Source organism: Nylanderia fulva, unplaced genomic scaffold (assembly GCF_048542155.1).
Source record: "Nylanderia fulva isolate GAGA-0341 unplaced genomic scaffold, ASM4854215v1 Scaffold6, whole genome shotgun sequence".
Classification (NCBI taxonomy): domain Eukaryota; kingdom Metazoa; phylum Arthropoda; class Insecta; order Hymenoptera; family Formicidae; genus Nylanderia; species Nylanderia fulva.
This window is the reverse complement of record NW_028190698.1, coordinates 399504-423535: the sequence shown is the minus strand read 5'-3', so window position 1 is coordinate 423535 and position 24032 is coordinate 399504. Positions and strand designations below refer to the sequence as shown.

Below are 24032 nucleotides of genomic sequence, written 5' to 3'. Positions count from 1 at the left end.
TCCAGTCGCATTGCCCGCTGTGCTCTGATGAGGAATACAAAGCTTTCAGGATGGTCCACCTAAGCGATGTGCCTGAAGAAGGCCATGCGATTCGTGCATCGAAACTGCCAAAAGTTTCTCTTTACAGTGACATGACAAATTTTCATTTTCCTTAATATAAATTTTCATTTTCCTTAGTATAATTTATTATCAAAAATTTTAGCACATACACACACTGTAGAAATTATTTGATTGCTATTATAAATTATTATTGTCTTATGTATAAAGAAAAATTCTTTTCTGAGAGGCTGCATCATTTTATATAATATTATTCTCTTACGATAAAAACATTTACACACAGAAAAATGTTAAACTTAGATTTAAAATGTGTTTGCTATGTCATGGTACGATAACAACATGTTCTTTTAATTATACAATAGCTGATTCTAAAAAAATATCTGCGTAGTGAGATAGAACAGGTACTCGTAAGCGACTTTGGTATGATATAAGAAAGGAAATATTCTTTTTATATATAATAATTACAATTTTCAGATAAATCTGCGATCGTTTGTCATTAAATAAACTCAAAAATCACGATTGCATAACATTCACTTCGATACAGTAAATAAAATAAATAAATAAATATCTAGAAATACAAAAAAATAAATATCGCGCATATTTCTGTCTCAAATATTTTCTAACTGAGAATTCGCTAGCTCTAAAATAAAGACTGTGACTTTTGATTCTTCTTTGATCTTTCTAACGCTAAAACTCTTTTCGGTCAGATTTGTGCGATTCTGATGTCATTCCATAGGTACGTAAGCACGATAAGCGATTTCTTGAGGTGTCTCATTCGACGATCTTCCCCAATAACCATGGTCATGATCGTCATGATCGTAGTGATGCTGATGTTGTGCGTGTTCGTAGTAGATAACCTTGGAGGGGTGATTCTTCTTGATCTCTATCCAGAACCTAGCGGCGTTTAATATCAATGAGATGATGGCGATGACGAAGAACTTGAGTTGGAAGTGCGTGCTGATGAGCTGTAGCAGTAGACCGAGCTTCGCTTTTAACAACATCGCCAGTCCCAAAAGTTTTTGCAGATGCTTCTTCTTCTTCTTGCTAAATTTCTTTTTGCGCGCTTCTTCTAAAAAATTATATACATGCTCAGTTAACATCATAAATTTTTGCTAGTTTATACGCGAGAAAGGTAATTAAACACGGGAGCAGATCATTGAAACTGAATCGAAAGAGAATACAAAGAGCAACATTTCTTTTAAGGGATGCAATCTTTATATTTGACAATAATTGTTTTATTTTTGAATTTATAGCGTGGATTTAATATCTCAACGAAAGCTCGGCGAGAAGCAATCTGGCAAGGATATGTATATGGGGACAGTTGACCTACAAACCACAACCTGTAGTAGATTTCGTCTGACTTTCGGGCCACGCAATCGTCCGTAACCGGTATATGAAAAGAGAGATACGCGGATTGCTTTCGTGGCCGAATTTTTTCGCTATAATAATATCTTCCTCTTTTTTTCTATGTACAACGATTAAAGAATCATATCTACGAAATGTCAATAATTGATACTCCGTTCCATTTTCGCTCGTCGACAAAATATTAAATCGATATGAATCGCAGCGAATTAGCGTAATGTCCTTCGTCGAATTATTCAATTTGTCGTCAACAATTTCCTCGGAAGTACCGTACAATTTTTTGTACGCTCCAAAAGATAACGAAGATAATGTTTGCGGTACCGTTATTGTCCACTTGACTAATCGAGATTTTTTTTGGTAGAAAAATGATAAATATCTCGTTACAAAAATAGAGAGAGATCGAGAAAAAAAGAAAAAGATGACGTTATGTTTTTTCGAGGAATAAAAATTCGTGTTGCTACATCCCACGGATGAAATTCGTTCGTTTTTTCTCGTAAGATTTGCGTCTGTTGACTTTTGCTGGAAAAAATAGCTAAGACAGCAGCGAACGAATGCAATCGGTACCGTTACCGGCGATTTGCCTAAGTGTCATATAGCATTAAATTGGAATAAACTGTGTTACAACATCACTGACACGCGCACGTGAACCCAGTCGCGTGCACGAGCGCAAAACATTTAAACATGTCACTGTTGACCCTAAACGCGGGGAACTTTGTGGGACCAATCGCGCGTTAACTTGCGGTTCACCTTGTTTCCTCGGAGAGACTCGTTAAGACTCATTTTTTGCGTTTACGCGATCGCGCCCAGCCGACGTTAACGTATTATGTAAAACACACGTCACGTTCATCTTTACCATCGCGAATTCCCACGTTTCGGATCTGCAAAATCCCTATATAAAAACGATACGTAGTTGAATGGCATTCATTCATATCACATTTACGATCATCGATAGCACTTCTTTTCTTCATAATTATATAATGTCATATTCCGATAGCATCTACTTTCCTTCCGTTTACGACATTATTTATCACTTGAATTATACTTTTAATTAGCAGCATTTACCGCTGTACTATAATTTTTATAGCATTTTTATATAGTGCAGCAATTAATTGTAAATTTTATAACTACTAAATAGAAATGACAAAAGAACTAATTATCATATATATTGAGATATAAAGCTTACATCAAAATTACTTCAATTCTCACAACCGCTTTCTCTCGTATTACTTAAAGTCGCATGGCAAGTCGATTACAATGGCATCATTTAGGGTAAACTAGATACATTAACAGAGATGAAAATCGGCACAGTAATTTTTAGTGCTCCTAGATGTGAACTGACTTCCTGTTGTTAATCTTTAATAAAGAAGTCGACTACGAGAGACGAGTAAGAGCTAACCAGTCTTGTTCAACGGTGCTTCTCTGAAAGTATGAAAGAAGAGAGTACACGGATGACACGCGTTCCGCGTTTCCGTTTGCTCATCAATTAGAAATTTGCATAGAATGTCGCCGATTTTGATTTATGACAATTTAATTAATCATTGACTAATGTTTTATATTATTATAAAAATGTTATCAGAAAAAATTATATAATTTTAAAATAATAAATAGTATTATACGTATGTTATATGAAGAGATGATTATATATATATATATATATATATATATATATATTATTGATCAATGATAAAAAATAAGAAAGTTTGATGCTTGATGCATAATCGTTAGATTGAAAAAAATGATAAAGAATGAATAAGTAAGTAAAAATAAAATTTGTTCATCCCTCACTGATGCAATAATTTTGCGATTTCTGATTCTTACCGACATTATCGCCTTGAGCATCATCTTCTTCGATAATTCCTTCGGCGCCAGTCTCCTGCAGATCATCAACGACCTCCGCGATGATATTGCCAGCCTGTGCGACCACCGTGCTCATCGGTGGTTCGCTTTTTTTCCCGGTAACTTCCAACTCGATTCGGTCCAGGTCACGATCCAGGGTCGACCTCAGGCAACTTCCGGCGTTATTCGCGAACATACAATCGAGAATACCATCCTCTTCGTGGCTGCTCTCCTCCGTCGTCTCGCAGTGAACATACAGGGCAAGTCCGAGGATCAAAACGATCGACGCGATTATCCTCATTTTTCTTTTTCCCCGAAATTGTTCGATTTTCACCTAGAGCGAGGCGCACCGTTATCACCAAATTTCTGATGACTAACTGTCACCCTCTCGTGTTCCGGTTTTTTTTTTTCGATCTTGACCGCCGACCGTGGCCTTGGACCGCGTATTACAGTCTCGAAGTGGTTATGGAGCGTGCGTGGTCGAACATATATGAGACTGGTGTCCCTTCCATCCCAACTTCCGCCAATAGTGGGTTTGGTTTCGCGCAAGTCTAGCGGACAACCCCTCCACTGTGGTGGACTTTTGTGGACGTCACGACGAAATGTAAATCGTCATCCCGGAGGGACCTGGGCCTTGTCGTGGGCCCGCCTTGTGAATGGAAAGGAGTTCGATATCGCCGCTAATACGGCATGGCTTTGCAAATTTATGCGGCGGCAATGAAATCACGGCAACTTTCATTCTCAATGTCTCTCCGGATATAATTGTTTCGCGACACTTTAACATTTTTCTTCAATTTTTCTTTTTCTTTAGTTTGCATCTTTGAATTTCCTTTTTTTTTATCAATCTTTAACTTGAAAGCGGAAATGATAAAATAAATATGACATTTTTCTTAATGATTATCGAGTATCGGCAAATCGATTTTAGAAAATTTATATGAGATATTTTCTCAATCAAATTTTTAAAATCATAATTTAAAATAAAATTTTGAATAATTAGTTGCGCAAAACTCTAATTGTGAGAATAATTTTAAAGTAGTCTACGAGTGACTTGGCACATGTGCTCGACACACTGTACGTGGACCGAAGACAGAAATTCCACTTGAACGACGGCGCATGCTAATACAACCCAATTCCGGCCGCTTTTATCGTCGTTTTAAGAACGAAGAAATATCAAATCGCAGTGAAATCGTTACTTTCGAAAAAAGAATTGCAGGCTGCATATATTCGATATATCTCTAAATCACGGTTTTGTGAATATTCACTATATTTTTACCATATTTTTATCGGATTATCCCGCTTGATTCATCACATTAGATTATCTCGAATACGAGAGATGTATGTTTTCTCCCTTTATTTTAATGGATCTTTCGTGGGAAAGATTGAAATATTACTTGTCATTGATTCAATTATCATAAGAACGACATACCGGTTTTTAAAGGTTCAGAACTTCGTGGTCACGCACGCACGTCTGACAGCTCGACTGTCACAACGTTTCTCAATGGCTTTTGTGCCGTTAATTAACCGCGAACACGAATCGCGGAACGTGTAGTTGACCGTTTCGTGAATTATACATATATCAATCTTCGGAGAATTTTTGTCTTTCACTGCACGATTATATTCGCCCTTTACGTATTTTGCTCGCGTCGCCTTAATCCTCGATTACAAGACGTAATAGGTGTTGTGACGCGCGATCATATAGCTTACGATAAATCGTGCGTACGTGAGATTATTATATGTGAAACCTAACATATAATAAAACGAAATATGGCTCATGTAATGTGTAAAGATCCTGTCGCCTAAATATTTATTATATACACGTTTGCTTTAAAATTGTTTTTTTTTTCAGAAATGTATTCGATATCTTTTGCATATGCAATCCGAGAAAAAGGGGACAATCATATAAACCAAGAATAAACTTGGTAGAATAGAAATATCAGCTCGCGTAGTGTAAATTTTACTATCGTAACCGTTATTTTTCGTATTATTTATGTGACAGTTAAATCGCTAACCACGCGAAGATTAATTTCGAATCATTCTAATAGCATAATCTCCGAAACATCTGCTCGATGCAAACAGCAGATACGCGTTCCCTCTGTATAAATATACATTTATTATTAGAAGGATATGAAGACACATACTATGTGAATACGCTGATTTTTCGCACGGCCAATTAAAAATTATGAATGAATTTGATAAAATATTTTTAATTGCTGATATATTTTAGCCCGACTGCTTTTTTATTTTGTTTAGTCACACTTTTAAGATTTTTACTTTTACAGTTTTACAGTTTTAGTTCCTGTTAGAATTCCTGTTAGAAACTAAAGAGACCTCTTACGTAAGTTTTATTTTAGATGACGTATCAAAGTTTTGAAATAGATAGTGAAAATATTGCTTGAATTCAATAAATTATTTTAATCATAACTTTATTTATTTTGAATTTGTAACAAAATTTAATCTGAGTCATATGTTTTTGCATAGATGCAATTATGTAATTTAACGTTATAAAGAGCTACGTTTAGGAGATACATATATAAAAAATAATAAATTGTTTTAATTATTAATCTGTTATGTAATTTGTATCTTACAAATGAATTATTGTTATCTTAGTTATTAAAATTGTGTAATATATTGGTTTTTTTTATCAAAAAAGGTCACTTCTAAAATCTAAAATTTTACAAATTTCTAGACGTAGCTCAATTATTATTGAAATAAATGTTAGTACATTTTGTAAAAAAAATAAATGTTTTAATTATTAATCTATTATGTAATTTGTATCTTACAAATGAATTATTGTTATCTTAGTTATTAAAATTGTGTAATATATTGGTTTTTTTATCAAAAAAGACGGTCACTTCTAAAATCTAAAATTTTACAAATTTCTAGACGTAGCTCAATTATTATTGAAATAAATGTTAGTACATTTTGTAATAAACTTTAGTCATAATAAAATCCACATTATGTATGAAATCACGTTTACGGTCGGTACCAACGAAATAAGTATCCTTTGAAAGCATGTTTCTCATCGGTCGCATTCGTCTGCGTAGTGAATGTTATGTTGGGTTGATGCCCGAATTCATTGGATATATATTTCACCTGCGTGTCAACACCGTTTTCATCTCGCGATTGATAGCTACCGTCTTTTCTTCCGTTTCGATAACCATCTTCGTGGTGTCCATGCGTCGTTATTGTATAATTAAACCGATAATAAAGATCGTTCGCCATCCTTTCTAGTTCTCGATCGCTTACTTTATTCTGATTATCTTCTTCGGACAATAGCTTCTTCGCAGCTCGCAACATGCTTTTCATGGTGTCCTTCGGTGGCTGTTTTTTCTCGATGGCTGAAATATTTTTGGGAAACGTAAAATTAAAGAGCGTTAATTTCTTATTATTTTTATTTGATATTAATAGAGAATCATGTGCTTTTCATCTTACCAGGTGTTACGTTTTGCGTCAATGTCTTCATCATTTGCTTCAATATCGGATCCATTTTTTTCTGCAGCGGCGATTCCGTGACTGTATTTGCAGGTTTCGGTTGAATATCCATTGGGATTTTACAACCACTGCAAGCCTTTAGCACAGCTTCTATTAATTTCTTCGCCGCTTCCGGTCTATCCTTGAATATTTCTTGCGCATCCTTTACTTATGAAGGGTAGACAAAAACTTTCAGAAATTTAAGATAACTGAGAGAGACACGCGAAAATTGTTGGTTTATCATTTTAAAACTTACAACTTGTTATCTTTCGGTGTCTCTGCTTGGTGATAATAAAATCGCCATTTTTATCCGTGGCATATCCAGTCTCGTGATAGACGCCATCAGCCGTAATGAAACCGTATTCCCCGTTAATAAGTCCTTCCGCATCTCGATGGAAAATAATTAAAAATGTCACTTAATCATATTGTTTGTGACTAGAATTGCTTAATAAGTTTGCTTCGCAATAGCAAGAATTTTTCAACACTTCTTTTTGACCGGGATACCTTTTTCTTCGAATCTGTGCTGAAAATCAACGATGTTGAAAGAGAAATGATAAGGGTTGTTATCATCCGCAAGAACGCGATGTTGCGCGATCAGATACCACAGCAAGCACAGCAGGATGCACTGTTCTTTCTACAACGAAAATTGCTTCTGTTAGGTGTGAAAACGCGTATTTTCCTTCTTCAGCCTTGAATCCTCACCACGAAGGACGACATCCCGCGAAGATCCCTGCGGCTTTGAAATCACGCAACTGAATGATGGAACGAACGAATCCTTCGAGCGTGCAATGGTGATGTAACAAACGAGAAAAACCTTTTCGTAGATTATCTATGAAGCGATTCGATGACGCGCATCGCGGGAGAAGAGGAGATGGAAAAATCGGGAGGTCTTTGATGTTTTTCTCGGCAAGCAGATGCTTTCACATGATTCGCGCATCTAGCTAAGGAATAATTACACGAGGAGGCTAAGGAATCATTCACGGTGGTAAATCGTTGCGAATCGTACATATCGTCAGGGCAATCCGCTCCGGATTATAAAATTTTATTTATTGCTGTTTATATTAAACTACCGACGATGTTCCAGTCTTATAGAGAGTTATGAGTGACACAAATACTGTATACGTAAGAAAAGCTATTAATTTATCTATAGATTCTTTGTACAAATCATTAAGGCATAATCCGTATCTTCATAAAAGTTATTAAGCATAGCATTCCATTATTTTCCGTTACTTTGTTTAACATAATTTGTTGTTTTTTGTATATTAATATAAAGGCTCTTTGAAGTTATATCTAATATTATGATAAATTGATTATAACATTAATATTTATCGACAAAACAAGCTTGAGGATTTTCAAATATTTAAATTTATTATCTATTATACTAAATCAATTAAATGCATGGAATTAATGAAAATTGCTATTAATTCAGGTGCTTTAAAGAAGGAAATGATGTTTTTTAAAATGAATATTAACAAGCATAGTATAGAAAAGATACATCGTGATAAGCTTGTATTTATTAGATGACCTTTCGTTTTATTTTCTTACATTTAGCGTTGCCATGAAAAGCCATATCTTGTTAAAGAACGAATACTACTCTTGTAGGAATGCTGCGCGAACAATCCAGGATAAGAATAAATTAATGCACGTTCAATGCACATAGGTCAACCGATGGGACACGTTGCTATAATGTCAGCAGAATTTTGCAATTTTAAATGCTGTGCACAGCATGCGATGTATACATAAAATCTTGTTTAAAGTTAATTGATTTCGATTAAAATAAATTTTCAACAAAATTATTGGACATATGTATGTACGAACAAGTGGATAAGAAAATTTTATATATTTTATTGTAGAAACATATTTTTCTCTCGTTTTTGAAGAGGTAGTAAATAAATAGAACAGTATCGTTAGAATGAAGGCCAAAGCTATTTACACAGATGGTATACGTCAATAGTCGAATCGATTCGGGAATTGTGTCTCGAAAATTTGTTTCTAAATATATGGCGCACAGGACACATGACGCTAAAATTAGAAATCGTACAATCATCGAAAGTGGCACCGTTATATCCTTTTAATCACGATGAGTTATAATCTCGGAGATGAAGCTTCGACGTCGCAATTAAAATCGATAATATACAGTCAGACTTGTAGAAAGTGTCAAATATTACTTCTAAGTCGATCTGTAAGAAGAAGCATCAAGAAGAAATGTTTATTCTCGTTAAAATCTAGAAATCTACATTTGATCAATATTAAGAGAGAAAAGGAGGAAACTGAAATTCCAAAATTCAAAGACTTGTGATGAATGAAATTCTCTCTCTATCTCATTTAATCTAATATATTCGTCTGCCGTTCGACTTTTTCCGCGACAATCTGGAACAAGTTGAAAAAATGGGCAGTTCGTGGAATATCGAATATCTGATGGAGAATCGAGAGATCTAAATACCGTCACGTAGTATTGTAACGTTGTGTTTACCCGATCTGAGAGTTTCGTGATAAGCAAACGCTTAATTCTCAATTGTCGCATAGGTATGCCTCGTGCATTGTGCACTCTGTACTCTAGAAAACGCATACCAATCTGATTTGTATGGCGAGGTGTCGATTTAGAACCGACGATCATCGCGGCATACTAACAACGATGATGCTCGCGGAAGGTGGGTTTCTGGCACGTATACGCCTCACGAATATCGAAAGATTCAATTCACCGTTGACGGAACTTTCGATACTAGCTATAATTACCGTGTTTAATCATGTTGTTCGCACATCAGAATGTTGTTTGCGTTTGCATTTAAGAAAGTTTATCAAGAAACACTTTGGAGCGGGAAGCGCGGCGGAATTCTAATTTCGATTTCTATGTCGAATTTACCGAGAGAGAAATGAGAAAACCTGAATGGGTACGTCTGCACATCTGCAAGAATCTGGACCAAAATGCCGTTATGTGTGGAGGCTCAAAGTAGGTCAGCCGACATCTTGATATCATTCTTACCTACCGACCGGCATTCCGCTTTGTGCAAGGTAAAACGAACATGCAATCTGCGAGAGATCATTCTATATTTCTTTTGAAAATCCTATTTTGAAAACGATTGAATAATTCAATATTTAACAACATATAACAAATCATTTATATGTAAAGACATGTGCATATGAATAATAGAATTTTAGCATTTTTGTAATTTTTCATTGTAACGAAATGATTTTTATATCACAGATGTCTTTCGTACGTTTGAGTGTGTCACTTTAGAAAATTGAAAACCATAATATGCACTCTGTTCTTATTGTTACACTTTAACTCATCTACCGAACCATTCGTCCTCCTCGTCTTTAATGGGATAATTATTTTGACCGCGATAATGATGGAGCTTCTTATGGACCACAACCTCCGAATGTTGCGTGCTTCTGATATAATTGTAGATCATTAATACGATTGCTAATTTCGCCACCATGATACTCTTTAAAAGTGACATTTTGACAGATGCTACAGCGCCTGGTAAGGACAATACCTGAAACAAAGATTTTAGATTATATCACATTATCGCATAGATTTCATCATTTCTCTTTATAACAGAGAATATAAAAAGATAACAAATAAAAACCTGCCAAACTATCGGTGCCATCATCAGCATGTATGCAAGTTTTTTTAAAGGATGTTCTTTTTTCTTTTTCCTTGCTTGCCTCGAACTTTGCACTTTCGTCTCTAAAAGAAAAAAATACACTTTAGTTATCTTGCAGATAGGAGAAAAATAAAAACATTAAAAATACCTTGTAGTAAATCTTGAATTTTCACATCAACAATGAGTTCACTATCCGTCCACAAACATTTAATTCCCGGAAGGATGTTTAAAGTTTGGGATTCATTAAAACTTATTTGTGTGTTATTTAGCCTTTTTTCGGCCTGAATTGATAATATTGGCGATATTATCAGCCAAATTACAATATTATAAATGTATAATTTTGCCCAAACCATATTATCGAATTTAGAATAAATTTACATATAGTTGACTTTCTGAAATAATAAATTATACAGCTTTTGGGAAAGGTAATTTATTTTTAATTTTTATCAAATTCTTAAAATTATTAACTTACACAAGTTTTTTAAAGAAAATAATTTCACATTTTTTTCTTAATTATTATTTATACAAAACATAATTCTATAACTATTATTTTATATAACATTAACTCTATATAACAAAATTTTACAACTTACTTTATATTGAAATATATCACCTTGTTAAAACAAATTTTAGATACAAAACAGGCAATTTTCACTCACATCTCACTTCCGTAATTATCATTATAACATTACTAACGAGATATCATCTTACAATCCACTGATATTAATTAAACAAACATTTCGCTAATATGTGTCAAAAAACGTTTTGACGATATTTACAATCGTCAAACTATTTTAACGATTTTTCCTTCGATTCGCGCAATAAAACGCGTTGTCCTCGTATTCGCTTACTACGCCGACTGCTATGTGATACGCGAAGTGCAACAGAGATATTTTACCTTTTTTATTCTTCAGATACCCCACTAGGTCGGGAAAACTGGGTCCCGTTTACTAGAGAACGCTATTTACATCGGAAGCAATGTGGATGTACTTGGTCAATGACTCACTGCAGTAACCGCTTGCCGGTAAAGGTACTTTGATAAATTGCTTTTAATAAGCTCTACGTAAGATTTTACTAAAATTGTGCTTTCTACATAATTTTCCTACAATTTCCTATCGTATTTAAACATTATGGAATTTTCTTATCAATTTTCTTTTAATCTTAAGAAAACATAACTTAAAAATATATTTTTATATGTTCTATATTAATATAATTATCGTAATTATAATTATTATAATTATAATACTTATAATTATTGTATACAGTATGTGTAGAGTATTGAAAAATCTTTTTCTCGTTTCCTATAATAAATACATATACTTTATAATAAATATATTACAATAATTAGATAACATATATTATTACAATATGACCAATTTTATCTTCACTGGTAACATGTGAGGTATACGGTTTTAATTCTTAAATATATAAATTTTTATATATGGTATATACATAGGAAAAAATTTAGTTATAAATTATAAATATTTCTCACAATTTTTTACAAATTAAATTAATACTTCCCGCGCCTTCAAATCATTGTTTGATGATTACAGTTTTTAATTCGGTATGCAATGTACATAGGATACTGTCTAATTCGTATTTACGTATATTGAAGGCTCATTGTGGCACATCTCAGATGTGTATGTATGTATGTAAAAATATTATATTATAATTTCAAATTATCAATAAATTATGAGAATTAAAATACTTATCACGTTATGTGAAAGCGCTATTTCTATTTCCTTTAAAAAAGGAATAAGTCCACGCAATAATTAATTATTTTCCTCTATGATTTTATATTAATAAGTTAAGAGATTCCTTTGGTACATCCATAAAAGTAGCGCTTACATTTACATATGAAACACATGCGCTCGCGGAAAAGTCATGATCAAAGTAGTAAAGTCTAACATTTGTTAAATTGATGTGTCCACATATTTATTTCTCAGACTAAATGTGTGAAAATAAATGTTTGCAAAAATTAGTTTAGAGAAGAGCATGACTGTGATAAATATTAATGTCTAAATTATCTCTATTAATAAAATTAGCCGAATAAAAATTGATAAATGAAAATAAGGGAAAACTATTTCTCTCTTTCTAATAAATTATGCAGTTGATGCAAATTCTATCGAGTACTATTGACTTCCGTTAAACTCTTCTTTTTTGTTATGGCTTATTAATAAAATTTTCGCAATCGAAAAAATACCTCTATACATATATATTTCCCTTTCAATAATAATGATGGTCCTCGGGACTACTTATCGGCCATTGTTGATACAATTGTGGATAAACTTGTGGTTGAACGTATGGATTGTGAATGTGTAGGTGAATTGGTTGATGCGATGTTGCGTGCCAGCCGGAATAAATTTTCGATAGAAAACTGCCGAATTTAAATACCAGCAGTATAATACCTGTAAAAAAATATATTATGTATATTAAAATGAATGATAAATTTCCTTTATGAAGTGACAAGGTTTTCATAAAAATAATATTATTTGATAAAAATAAATGTATAATATTAAATAAATAAAAATATTGCAAAAATAAATTTTGTATAGAAAAAACGAAAATTGTAATAACAAATTCTAAGCTCTGATATAATCTTGTAATTCACACACATGGTAATAAAAAGTCTAGTATTTTATCAATAATTTAAATAAGCAATTTAAAGAGATATATTCTTAATTAAAATAATTGATCATTCTAATTCTATAAAATAACAAAATGACAATGGACAAAGAGAGACTTTGGAACTCTAATTCGAACACGCGCTTGAATACTGAACTCATTGGAATAAATGGGCCAGCACTATCACCTAATCACGTATGCAGGTTACACTATCCACAAGATATCACGGATACCGTTATACATTTCTGCGGCTGACACTTTTCACTGCGCACGAAAGTAACGATGCTTACCAATGAAAAGTCCCTTTACTGAGATCGCTGTCAATACCATCAACATTGTCATCATTACTCCCATTTTGTATATTATCGGCATTAACATGAACTGCAATCTTCTGATTCTTCCGAAAGTGCGAGCCTCTTCAAATTTTTTAATGTCTATATAATAAAAGTATTAATCATTAATAATGCTGTATAAATTGTTTTATATGAAATTTATGATATTGATGAAAAAATAACTACCAACTAAAAATTTATATCATATAATATATATTAATATATTCTGAAAGTTAATATTGTGCTAAATAATGATGTATCTTGTACATCGTTTTAATAACAAAACTTGCAGTAAAATTTATGACATTTTGATCGTAAAATAACATTTTTTATTTACATATAACATGTTTACTTATTATAACAGATTAAAATGATATCTCACCTTGATCATCTTCGTCTTCAAATGCGCTATCCAGAATACCTCGAGAATCTTCAAGATTCAGCCACGATAGTCCCGGAACTAATTCTAGTTGCGTAGTATTGAATCTTACGATTGTGTTATCTTGTCCCGTCAAAAATTTAATATTCGCGGCACTCGTTGCAATTACATTTTTTCCGAATACAGCTGCCAATAGCACGCACGCCAGGATCCGGCCAATCGCCTTCATTCTCAGACCGGTTTACCACCATCCGGATTCATCGACACTGACGATCCTTTTTCTTTCGACCGATCTTTTTCGCTCTGTCTCCTCTCGAACCTCTCGTACCGGACTACACGAAATACGTGTTATTCGGACCCGTACAACCAACCGTGTGAATCCCTCCAGCGATCTCTGAGCTGTTTGAACTCGAAAGAGAATCGCCCGCTCCCCTGCGCGTTGACTTTCTGCGCACCTCTTTCGGATTCTTAGATGTCGATTTTACAATCGCCTTAAAGAATTTGAAGAACGTCGACCTGTATTGTAGTGTTGAAGGCGGATATCTCTTAAAATCATAGATCTATTTTTTTTATAATAAAATTACGTTTTGCAATGATGTTCGCTGATATGCAATTATTTGAAAATATTCAAAATTTCGCGACATTTTTAATTGTTGATGTAAAATACGTCTAAAATTTATTTATTCCCATTTATTCCAGTATATTATTTTTATCTAAACAATATTATATTTTAATAAAAAAAAGAAATTCTGAGAATGACCTACTTTCTTTCATTTTTGACATTATCATGCAACGACCGATCACGCACCTGAAATCCGCACCATCACCTAGAAAAGAAGTGATTGAATGCCAAGAATATATTTAAATAAAAATCAAGTCAAGAATACATCTTTAATAGTAACGAATTGTTTCACAATTTTCCGACAGAATTTGCTACATTTTTTTTGTGATTTTTTCACACACATTATTAAAAAATATTTTATAAATTTAGAATCTGTTGTTAACAAATGAGTAGATATTTTTTAAACTATTTTCCATGTATTTTTCTTCTCTTAGATATTACAAGGTAAATTCTTAAACGCTCAACGTTAACATGCATTCATATATGCAGTGTCATTGTAAATAGCTGCAGAAATAACGACCTATTATCAAATAATGCATGCGGGAAACGCTTTCAATTTAGAAATTGTTCACTGACCTCATAACGAGATAATATGAGAAACATTATGTTTAAAATTCATTAACGGTCTAGTAAGTGGCTCAAAGAATGGTCATGGTCATGGTCATGGTCAATAATTGACGTCATGGATTACCTCAATACATTTAATACTATAAAGTCAACAGACATTTTTTTTTACTTTCAACTAATTACGTTATTTCATCGTTTCTTATTTGTCAATGAAAAAGATGTGCAAAATATGAAAAAAATTAAAATGATTGCTGAAGAAATTACAATGCATTAATATTTCTTCTTTGCAACACAGAAAAAAATATAATTTTTAGAAAGACATAAGTTTAGAGATTTTGTAATGAAAAATTATGAAGAAAAATAGAACTAATTATGCGAAACAATCGTAGTCGAAGTAATAAAATCGTTTCGAACGTTGTGGACGCACCGTAAGCAAGCAGACGGTAAAGCAAGAAATGCAGTACAGGTTTATTGCATCGTCTTTGCACAGTGAATCTAGTACTGGAAAGAAGGAGAGAGGGAAAGAGTAGAGGCGCATCGCGGACTTGGAAAATAAAATTTCCGTAAAAATGCATTGCTCTCCGCTCTCCGACCATCTCCGCGATACCCCTTCTTCCTGTCCATTCCTTCCAGTCTCGATTCCTTCAAGGACTAAAAATTCAACCCTTTGCACCGACAAGCAGAGAGACCGGCGGATGAAACTATAAAACATAAACCTGAAATCTGATCTATTTATACGATATTCTATTTATGCGCATTCAAATCTGTAGGCTTTGATTTATCCTATCATTTTGTAAAATTCTACTTTAAGACTGTGTTTGTTAGATATTCGCAAATCATTGATTAAATTGCTTTTATTCCAATCGTGAATCGATCATGACTTCTCTTTCTGTTTTACAAAATATCGAGGATTTTTTATCTATCTATCAATAGACGTCTACAACAAGAATATCTTTCCTAATTTTTTATTAATAATAAATAATAATTTATAAATAATATTATTACTTAATTATTATAAAACAAAATGCAAGATTCGTTTGTTTGAATGCCAGCAAAACATTTGATTTGGATTTTCATTCTAAACAGCAAACCTGTATGTTCATTGACGCGTATACAAGTCGATCCTCACTAATATAAAAAAGCACATGTCGGATGGTTTGCTATATATCAGGCGCATGTTTCTCGTTCTCTTCTCTGCAAACACTCACCCATTCATTCTATGTTGCGTCAAGTACATTCGCATCTACTTAAATCGACTTAATTGTCTAAGGATCTAAGATAAATCAACTGTCTCTCGGATAGGCTAGATAATTCATATAATAAATACATAATTAATGTTTACACGATAGATTGATTTGCGTTACGGAAATCGCGTCTTCGGCTAAATCAAGCGATCGATGCACTCTATTGCCATTTCCGCGCAGGAAACACAACCGGTCAGCGATGGCGAACTCGTCCGCTGCGTGAAGCTCGTTACCCCTCAACCCCGAAGAAGCACGTAGAGGGGCACCGCAAAAATGGAAATGCCAGGTTGTTATTCATCTACAGGTTCACTTCTTCGTCCGTGAGTTGACCGGTACTCTCGGTGTCGTGCTTTAGGAGATGGTATGTGTATCACCATGCGTGTGGCATGGCTGACCATGGATCGGCTCAGAAGTGGCCGAGACATTCGCCTCTCGACCGCGACCATGAGAGCACTCAACTCTCGACGCCTACGGTCAACCACGAGCATCCATCGACTCGTGCCTCGTACGATTCTCTGTCTCTTTCTTCTGCTCTGCGTCCTTCATGACGCACGAGCGCGGAGTGTGCCTCACGATGACAGTGACGTCATCGCGGATCAAGTGCACGCCAAGATTTCGGAGGAACCTGTCGTGGAAGTGAGTGACCCTGAACCTGGCGGCTTGGAGAACGCGGATCAAGCGCGAAGAAAGAGCCTGATAGGAACGGAAGGAGACGATGACGACGAGGATGTTGGTGACAAAGAAAGGAAAGATCCGGCGGTGGAGATACTCGTCGAGGATCCTGACAAGATCCAGGTAGAAGCTGCTGGCGATGAAGGTAGCGTGGCGAAGAAGCGACGAAGGAACGACGTGAGCCTTCCTGGTAAGTTTGTGTTGCAGGATAAGGAGGAGAATGTGCACAAGGACGAGGGTATTCGGCGATTTGATGCTCAGGTGGAGTCCGACGATGTTGAGGAACCGGGACAACGAAAGATTTTAGACATCATAGAGGATGTCCCCGATTCACAAAAAACCGCAATCGAGAAGCAATTAGTCAACGTCGAGCAATCGCCCGAGGATATGAAGAACGTGAATGCAAAGCCTAGCGGCGAAGATCAGGTGCAGCAAAAAGGAGAGACTTCCTCCGATCTGAGAGATAACTTGGAAAATGTCGCAAGTTTAGAACAGGCAGAGAAATTAGATTTAAATGAAAAAGAGACGGGACAGATTAAAAATTCAGCGACCCATAATCTAGATGAAGTACGAATCGAGAATGTCGACAGCGTTAATGAGGAAGTACGTAACGACCTGCGAAGCTTGAAACACGCGAACGAAAGTGAAAGGAATCAAGAGGAGGACGTTGCCGATGAAGCATCAGATAATAAAGATATCAGTGTCAAAGATATCGATCCGAACAGAGAGAATAGATATTTAACTAGCTCGGCCAAGTCCAAGTATAAAAGTTCAACTGTTTATTTAAATGCTGAAGAAGACAATTCGCCTGGTCGAGAGCAAGAATCGATCGTGAACGGTCAGATAAAGAAACTGATATCTATACGAGACGACGCTCTTGAATCAGTCAGCAGTGACGCAAAACAAAGCTCGGAAAAGCTTGAAGAAGAAAGTCTTCTTTCAGAAAAATCGATCGAGATTGATGCAGCTACCGCTGCAAAAGACAAAGAAATTCGTAATCAACGCAGTAGTGATTCGGAAAATAAATCGCCTCAGAACGAGAATATTGATCAATCATCTCCAATAGTGGAAGTCCCTAATCGTCTTCAAAAATGGAAAGCTCAAGCTACATTACTTCAGGAACAAGTGAAAAATGGAACTTTGCTTCAATATATAAGAGAACAAGCGACTGACGTATTTTCTGACATTCCGAAATTTACAGAAATCCAATTGCTGGACACCTTGAAGAATATCGCGCTATTCCGGAAGTCACCATCGAACGAGACGTACCTGGCTACCTTGAATGAGACTGAATTGAACAAGAATCAATTGGAAATAATAAAGTGCGCCGAACAGTTGATGGAGACGAAGCAGCGACAGTCCTTCGCAGCTAACATGGTACAGTGCATTCGCGGTCTCAGTATTCTGAATTGCATGCGCATCTTTGTCTGGCCCATCATACTCGACAACCTTCCAGAATCAGTCGGCCAGTCTTTGCACAATTTACCGATCGAGATAAACTTGATCGATCTGTTTCAAGGTAACAGAGCAAAATCTGCGAGATTTGAGAGCAACGTTTATTATCCGAGGTTGTTGACGCCGGAGGTCATCGTCTTCAGTATCCTAAGCGGTGCTCTAGAATCGACAGCCACGTACGATCAGTCGCCGACCTTCATCGATCCGAAGAACGAAACTCTGAGAAGACTTCTCACTGTCGGTCAACTTCAAATTCTTCAGATGTCCGAGAAACTTCTACCTAGTGAAATACGCCGTGAATACTCCGACCAGATGTTTTCGTGCGTACGCAGATTCGAGTACTTTAGTTGCATCCAATACTATGCTTGGCCGATGATAAAGCAATATTATCCGACCTTGCCGGCTTTCCCGGACTTATCAGAACTGGTATCCATCCATATTATATCCGCAATATCCCATTGTTCCGTTTCCAAGTTTCGTAGAAGGCTCGGGCGAGCTTCCGGAAGTCGTAGATGCCGATGCCACAAGAATCCAGAGACCGAAACCGGAAACGGTAATCATCAATATTCTTCAGAACACTCTGAAAGAACACGCGAAGGCACCGACTCCTTCTGTCATTCATAACGCTGATTCTTATGTCGCTATACTTTCTCCAGAACAATTATTATCGATTCATATGGCCGAACAGCTTCTTCCTATTCCATATCGACCAGAATTTGTTCAGAAAACCGTGAAATGTATTCAAGAGTTAAATTATCTAACATGTTTCAAATATTCAACATGGCCGATGATCAGGCAATTATATCCTTCTCTACCGGATATTTCCAATTGGATACCGGACTGGGAATTTCCCGACGTCTTCGGTTTTTTCCCAAATTTTCCGATCCCGAATTTACCCGATTTTTCCTCGTTTTTCCCGGGATTAGGTAGCGGAGGAAGTAGCGAAGAAAGTACCACCACCGAAAAACCATCCGGTGGTTCTATTCCAGAAGAACCACCAGGTCGTCTTTCCACGACCTTCACGCGTCAAAATAAAATTTCTTCCAAAGCATCCAACGAATTAGAGAACAAGGTCACGGAGATCTTAACGGGAGTACGTAATTCTATGAGAACAATACCGGAAAATTCACATCTAATCTTAGGTAGAAACGTAATAATTCTGACGACCATTACCGAGAAGCAACTCAACATACTAAAATTAGCGGAAAGCATCGTACCGCCCCCCGCACGAGCTCCTCTTGTCGCACAAGTTCTATCTTGTCTTCAGACAAACAATGAATTTATTAATTGCACGCGATTTATAATTTGGCCCACGCTCTCTCTTTATGTTCCTAATTTCCCAGAATTTCCCGATTTACCGCCTAAGCACCCGTCTAAGCACCCGCATAAGCAACCGCCGACACAAGAAGATCAAACATCCTTGAAGAACGAAACCGCTTCGCATCCGAATATAAAAAATCAACAAGAACTAAATCAATTGCAGAACGAGGCGAATTCCAACGTAAAGATTATTTCCAGAACGAAATTGCCGCAGAGTAATAACAGTCCCGTGATAAGTGTAACCGGTACTCGATTTGTACCGATATTCACAGAACATCCCGAATCGGTAATATTCAATATTATCAAGTTAATTCAGCTATCATCGCCAAATGTGCGAGATGATCACGTTGTCAAGCTTATCAGCACGCGGCAGTTGACCAATGTACTTAGTGATCGACAGCTGAATATCGTTAATACAACAGAAGCTTTGCTACCGGATGCAGTTCGTCCTACCTTTGTCGAACGGATGACAGAATGTATTCGCACGAGCACTTTCTTAGCATGCTCGAGAAATATATTGTGGCCCACTCTGGCGGAATATTTCCCTAGGTTGCCCAGCTTTCCGAATTTCGAAGCGCATCCTCAAGCAAACAGCGTCAAGTCCATCCTTACCGCAGAATCTGACTGACTCATCACCGTTTTCAGAGACCGATGTTAAGGTTGGCCAGCACGGAGACGCTACCGTTACCATCACTGATACTAGATTCTATCCCGTTTTCTCGGAACATCCGGAAGGTGTGATTCTGAAAATTCTCAAGGCCGTGCAGAGCTCTACACCGGACGTTTCATATCCTATGATTACTTCGAGATTGCCAGAAACGAAGAGTTATTTTACAGAGCAGCAGGCTAACATCGTTCATGCTGCGGAAAGCTTGCTGCCGGAGTCGGTGAGATCAGTTTTCGTAGGGCGAATAGTCAGTTGTGTTCGAGAAAATCTGTTTCTCGATTGCACGCGGGATATAACTTGGCCAACTATCGCTCAATTCTATCCAAGATTGCCAAATTTCCCTGATTTTAGAAGCCGAAACTTGCCGAGGACGAAACTCGATTCATCGTCGATTCTGCTACATGACACTTATTCGGAGAACGCGAAGAATGAAAATACGTTGACAACCGTCGACGCGATCGAAGATAAAATAGAAAGTACATTAAAAGAATTGAACAAAGATTTGACACTTCGTTCAGAGGGCTCTTATTTGGACGCTAATAATCCTGTAATAAACAATCTTCTGACTCCTCGGGAAATAAACATTGTCAAATTAACTGAAAAAGCGATACCGGATTCGATTCGTCGCGCATATGTAATTAATATGCTAGAATGCATAAGGAGCAATAACTTTATAACTTGCACTGAGCAAATTAGTTGGCCGACTTTGAAGCAATTCTCACAAGCTCTGCCGAATTTTGAGGAGTTGCTCGGCCAGTTTCAAATTCCTGGTACCGGTCAGATTCCAGGTATAGGTCAACTTCCTGATGCCGGTCAGATTCCAGGTATAGGTCAATTTCCTGGTGCGGGTCAAATACCTGGTATAAGTCAGATTCCGAATTTTCCCGGACTAGACAATACTTTCGCTCAAGGCCCTAACTTTCCTCCAATTCCCTCTCAAATCCCTCAAATCCCTCAAATCCCTCAAATTCCTCAAATTCCTCAAATCCCTCAAATCCCTATGTTACCGGGCGGAATTCAAATTCCTCAGTTTCCAGGATTTCCCAGCTTCGGTGGTATAAATCAACCGCAGTTTACAATCTTGTCGGATTCATCGCAAGAACCGAAGTTGCCGGAACAAACGATTCTTCAAGTTTCGAGTCATTCTTCAGTCGCGGATGATGAGAAGGCGAACCAGATAAGTGGAGAGTCGAGGGCTGCGAATACTCCGTCAGTAGGTGAATCAGTCTTATCCGTTAAATACAGACTGACTTTTCTTTTCAATATTTGATTTTTATTCATCTTTGATTTCCTTTTATTTTCTAGGTGAACTAGGAATCGTTCCTGGATATCTTGGACAACCGTTGGACATCCTCTTAGATATTTCCAAGGAAAAAATTCAATTATCTGACATTGAGCAACAAGATCCATTGTCAAAATCCGTTCCCGCAAATTTATCGTCTAAGAAACACGAGAGAAGACGAAGAAATACCGATCAATTAATAAATTCTTTCTACGACACCAACGAAGAGGTTAAACTTACAGAAACGACGATAAATGACACGTTCCCGAATATCACGGAATCTGAATTTCTTCAACTTCTAGTTAATATTTCGAATTTGAAGAAAAATCAACCCATTGAGAATCCGAAGGAATATTTCGTAGATACGTTAAATTCTACGATTAAGAATTCTCTGACCGCCGATCAGTACGAGATTTTAAAAATGGTTGAGGTTTTTAACGAGCAAACCGCGGATCGAGGTTTTATGTCGCAGGTAACTCAATGTCTAGTCAGTTTGAGTTTCATCAGATGCATAGGCATTTTTGTTTGGCCCTTGCTTGTCAATGCGGTACCATCTATACCATCTTTATTCGGTTTACCGTCCTTACCGTCCTTGCCGTCATTACCCTCGCTGCCTGGCCTCGGTTTTCTTGGAAGATCGACAGAAATCGAAGTAGAGCGTTTCTTCGGCATGTCCATGAATAATTTCGAGAAGGAATTGCTAATGCGAAAAGAATCCATGGAAAATATTTTCCTTGACTGGTACAAAAAAGCGATGGAGGAGAAATTTCAGACGAATCTGGGTCTTTTAACGATCAAAGGCTACGGAAACGGCGAGGTGGGCATCATCTTTGGCGGATTCCGCGAGAGTAGAGCTACGAAGATCAAGGACAACAAGAATTTGCCGAGCATACTGACAATTATTAGCGACATCATGGAGGAAGTATTGGAGCAACGACCGGACAATGAAAAGCTTAAAAGAGAGAAAGAAAAGAGAGAGAGAAGCCTAGACGATGTGCAAGAGGATTTTCAATTTTTGAAAGACAGTGACGAGTACGCGGATATTAAACGGTCCATAAATGACGATCAGATAATCACAATGTTTTTGGATAAGATTAAGGCCAATGCGACGGATTTTGCTGATGGTGATGTCACTCAATTTTTAAATACAGAAGATGCTTATAATGCTTTCAGCGTACTCTTCGGAACTCGCTTGAACGAGAAGTTTGCCGACAGATTAAAAATTTTTACGGAGGAACAACAGAAGAAAAATAATTCTGAGGATTTTGTGACGGAATTAAGTGCAGAGGAATTAAAGGTGATACCCTTGAAAGAAAAACTGTCTTATGATCTTGAAAAGGAGCCTACGAAGTCTACGGAGAGTCACGAAGAACGCAAAAAAGAAAATAACATAAAAAATGAATTTAGATCTTTGTTCGATAAGTATTCAGATAAGCTTACAAACAAATTAAATATTCCTACGGAGGAAATCGAGGATTCAGATAATGAAAATAAGATCAAAGTCAATGAGTCGTTCCTTGTTCTTGACAACAACATGCGTACGGAATTGAGAATCCAGTTGCCACATTTGCAAGAGGACATTATGTCCAGAAAGATCACGAGCGCGATGATGCATCTCGGAAGAGCGTTGAAGATGAAGATGAGCACTATGTTGCCTGGAATCGGTCTCATAATAAGCTTCCTCATTCAAACGGCCTTGGCTCATGCGAAAGCTGCAGCCTCTATAGCTGGAATGATGAGCAACATGGCCCTTGCATCAGCTATGTTCGGCATGCTTCGACAGAATTTATTCGGATCGGAAAATCAAAAGGTTAAATACGTTTACGACAATGATAAGACCGGTCCGGGTATCACTTGGCCACAGCATCCTAAGTCTTATCATTATGAAAAATAGTATTGATTCGCTCGATCAAATCTACTTATCCTGTTTTTGATGTATACTATATTATACATATAAAAAATCTTATGCGCTAAGTGTCTCGTCGTTAATAGTATTATTAATATCACTGTTGTTCCCTCAAAGTCTAAATCAAATATTGCAAAAATAATTTTGAGATAATTATATGATTTTAGCTTTTAATGTTCTCTGTGTTAAGGAATATTTTCATTATTATTTCCTAGAAACAAAATTAGACAAAGATATAAAAAGTTGTATGCATATTTTATGCGTTTATTGTGTTTTAATTGTGGGCAATTTTACTCTTCATATATAGCAAAATACGGGCTTCACGCACATAAATAGAATATACATATATTCTCTAAAATTAGAATATAGCAATATAGATAATTTAGAACCCGAAGAAACGGTATTTTTTCGTAAATGGTTGTGGAAACAATCCCTCGCGTTAATCATGTAATAGGAAAAACACACGCTATTTCGCAGGAAGTATTTATTTCATTGTCATGGGGTTTTATGGTGGAGGGTGTCACTTCTTTATATTTTTCTTAAAGATAATGTAACAAGGCATTAAAAATTATATTGCAGAATAAATATTAAACTGTTAGCATATAGATTTAAAAACTGACATGCTCT

At 36.2% G+C, this 24032-nt stretch overlaps 5 protein-coding genes across 5 annotated transcripts; 1 reads left to right on the top strand and 4 right to left on the bottom strand.

Moving 5' to 3' along the window:
- Window positions 1-485: 485 nt before the first annotated feature.
- On the bottom strand, window positions 486-3704 carry LOC114944509 (uncharacterized). Its single transcript, XM_029320440.2, has 2 exons — window positions 3238-3704; window positions 486-1126 (listed from the first exon to the last, which is right to left on the bottom strand). Exons 1-2 carry the CDS (start codon window positions 3554-3556, stop codon window positions 783-785), a joined length of 663 nt encoding a protein of 220 aa, XP_029176273.1. The 5' UTR covers window positions 3557-3704; the 3' UTR covers window positions 486-782.
- A 2382-nt stretch (window positions 3705-6086) lies between these two features.
- On the bottom strand, window positions 6087-7490 carry LOC114944474 (lethal (3) malignant blood neoplasm). Its single transcript, XM_029320364.2, has 5 exons — window positions 7429-7490; window positions 7231-7360; window positions 6983-7114; window positions 6688-6894; window positions 6087-6593 (listed from the first exon to the last, which is right to left on the bottom strand). The coding sequence occupies exons 1-5, from the start codon at window positions 7441-7443 to the stop codon at window positions 6229-6231; spliced, it is 849 nt and encodes a 282-aa protein (XP_029176197.2). The 5' UTR covers window positions 7444-7490; the 3' UTR covers window positions 6087-6228.
- A 2460-nt stretch (window positions 7491-9950) lies between these two features.
- Window positions 9951-10696, bottom strand: LOC114944507 (uncharacterized). The gene is made up of 3 exons (XM_029320438.2): window positions 10483-10696; window positions 10317-10417; window positions 9951-10223 (listed from the first exon to the last, which is right to left on the bottom strand). Exons 1-3 carry the CDS (start codon window positions 10685-10687, stop codon window positions 10014-10016), a joined length of 516 nt encoding a protein of 171 aa, XP_029176271.1. The 5' UTR covers window positions 10688-10696; the 3' UTR covers window positions 9951-10013.
- Window positions 10697-11751: 1055 nt separating this feature from the next.
- Window positions 11752-14022, bottom strand: LOC114944506 (uncharacterized). The gene is made up of 3 exons (XM_029320437.2): window positions 13674-14022; window positions 13250-13393; window positions 11752-12742 (listed from the first exon to the last, which is right to left on the bottom strand). Exons 1-3 carry the CDS (start codon window positions 13897-13899, stop codon window positions 12561-12563), a joined length of 552 nt encoding a protein of 183 aa, XP_029176270.2. The 5' UTR covers window positions 13900-14022; the 3' UTR covers window positions 11752-12560.
- A 2431-nt stretch (window positions 14023-16453) lies between these two features.
- LOC146720820 (uncharacterized) lies at window positions 16454-23399 on the top strand (the record flags this gene model as incomplete). The annotated part of the gene is given in 5 exon segments (XM_085487813.1): window positions 16454-16491; window positions 16493-18644; window positions 18646-20154; window positions 20156-21434; window positions 21523-23399. Coding segments are annotated over 5 exon segments (6849 nt in total), but the record flags the coding sequence as incomplete, so codon positions are not given.
- Between the last annotated feature and the right edge of the window lie 633 nt (window positions 23400-24032).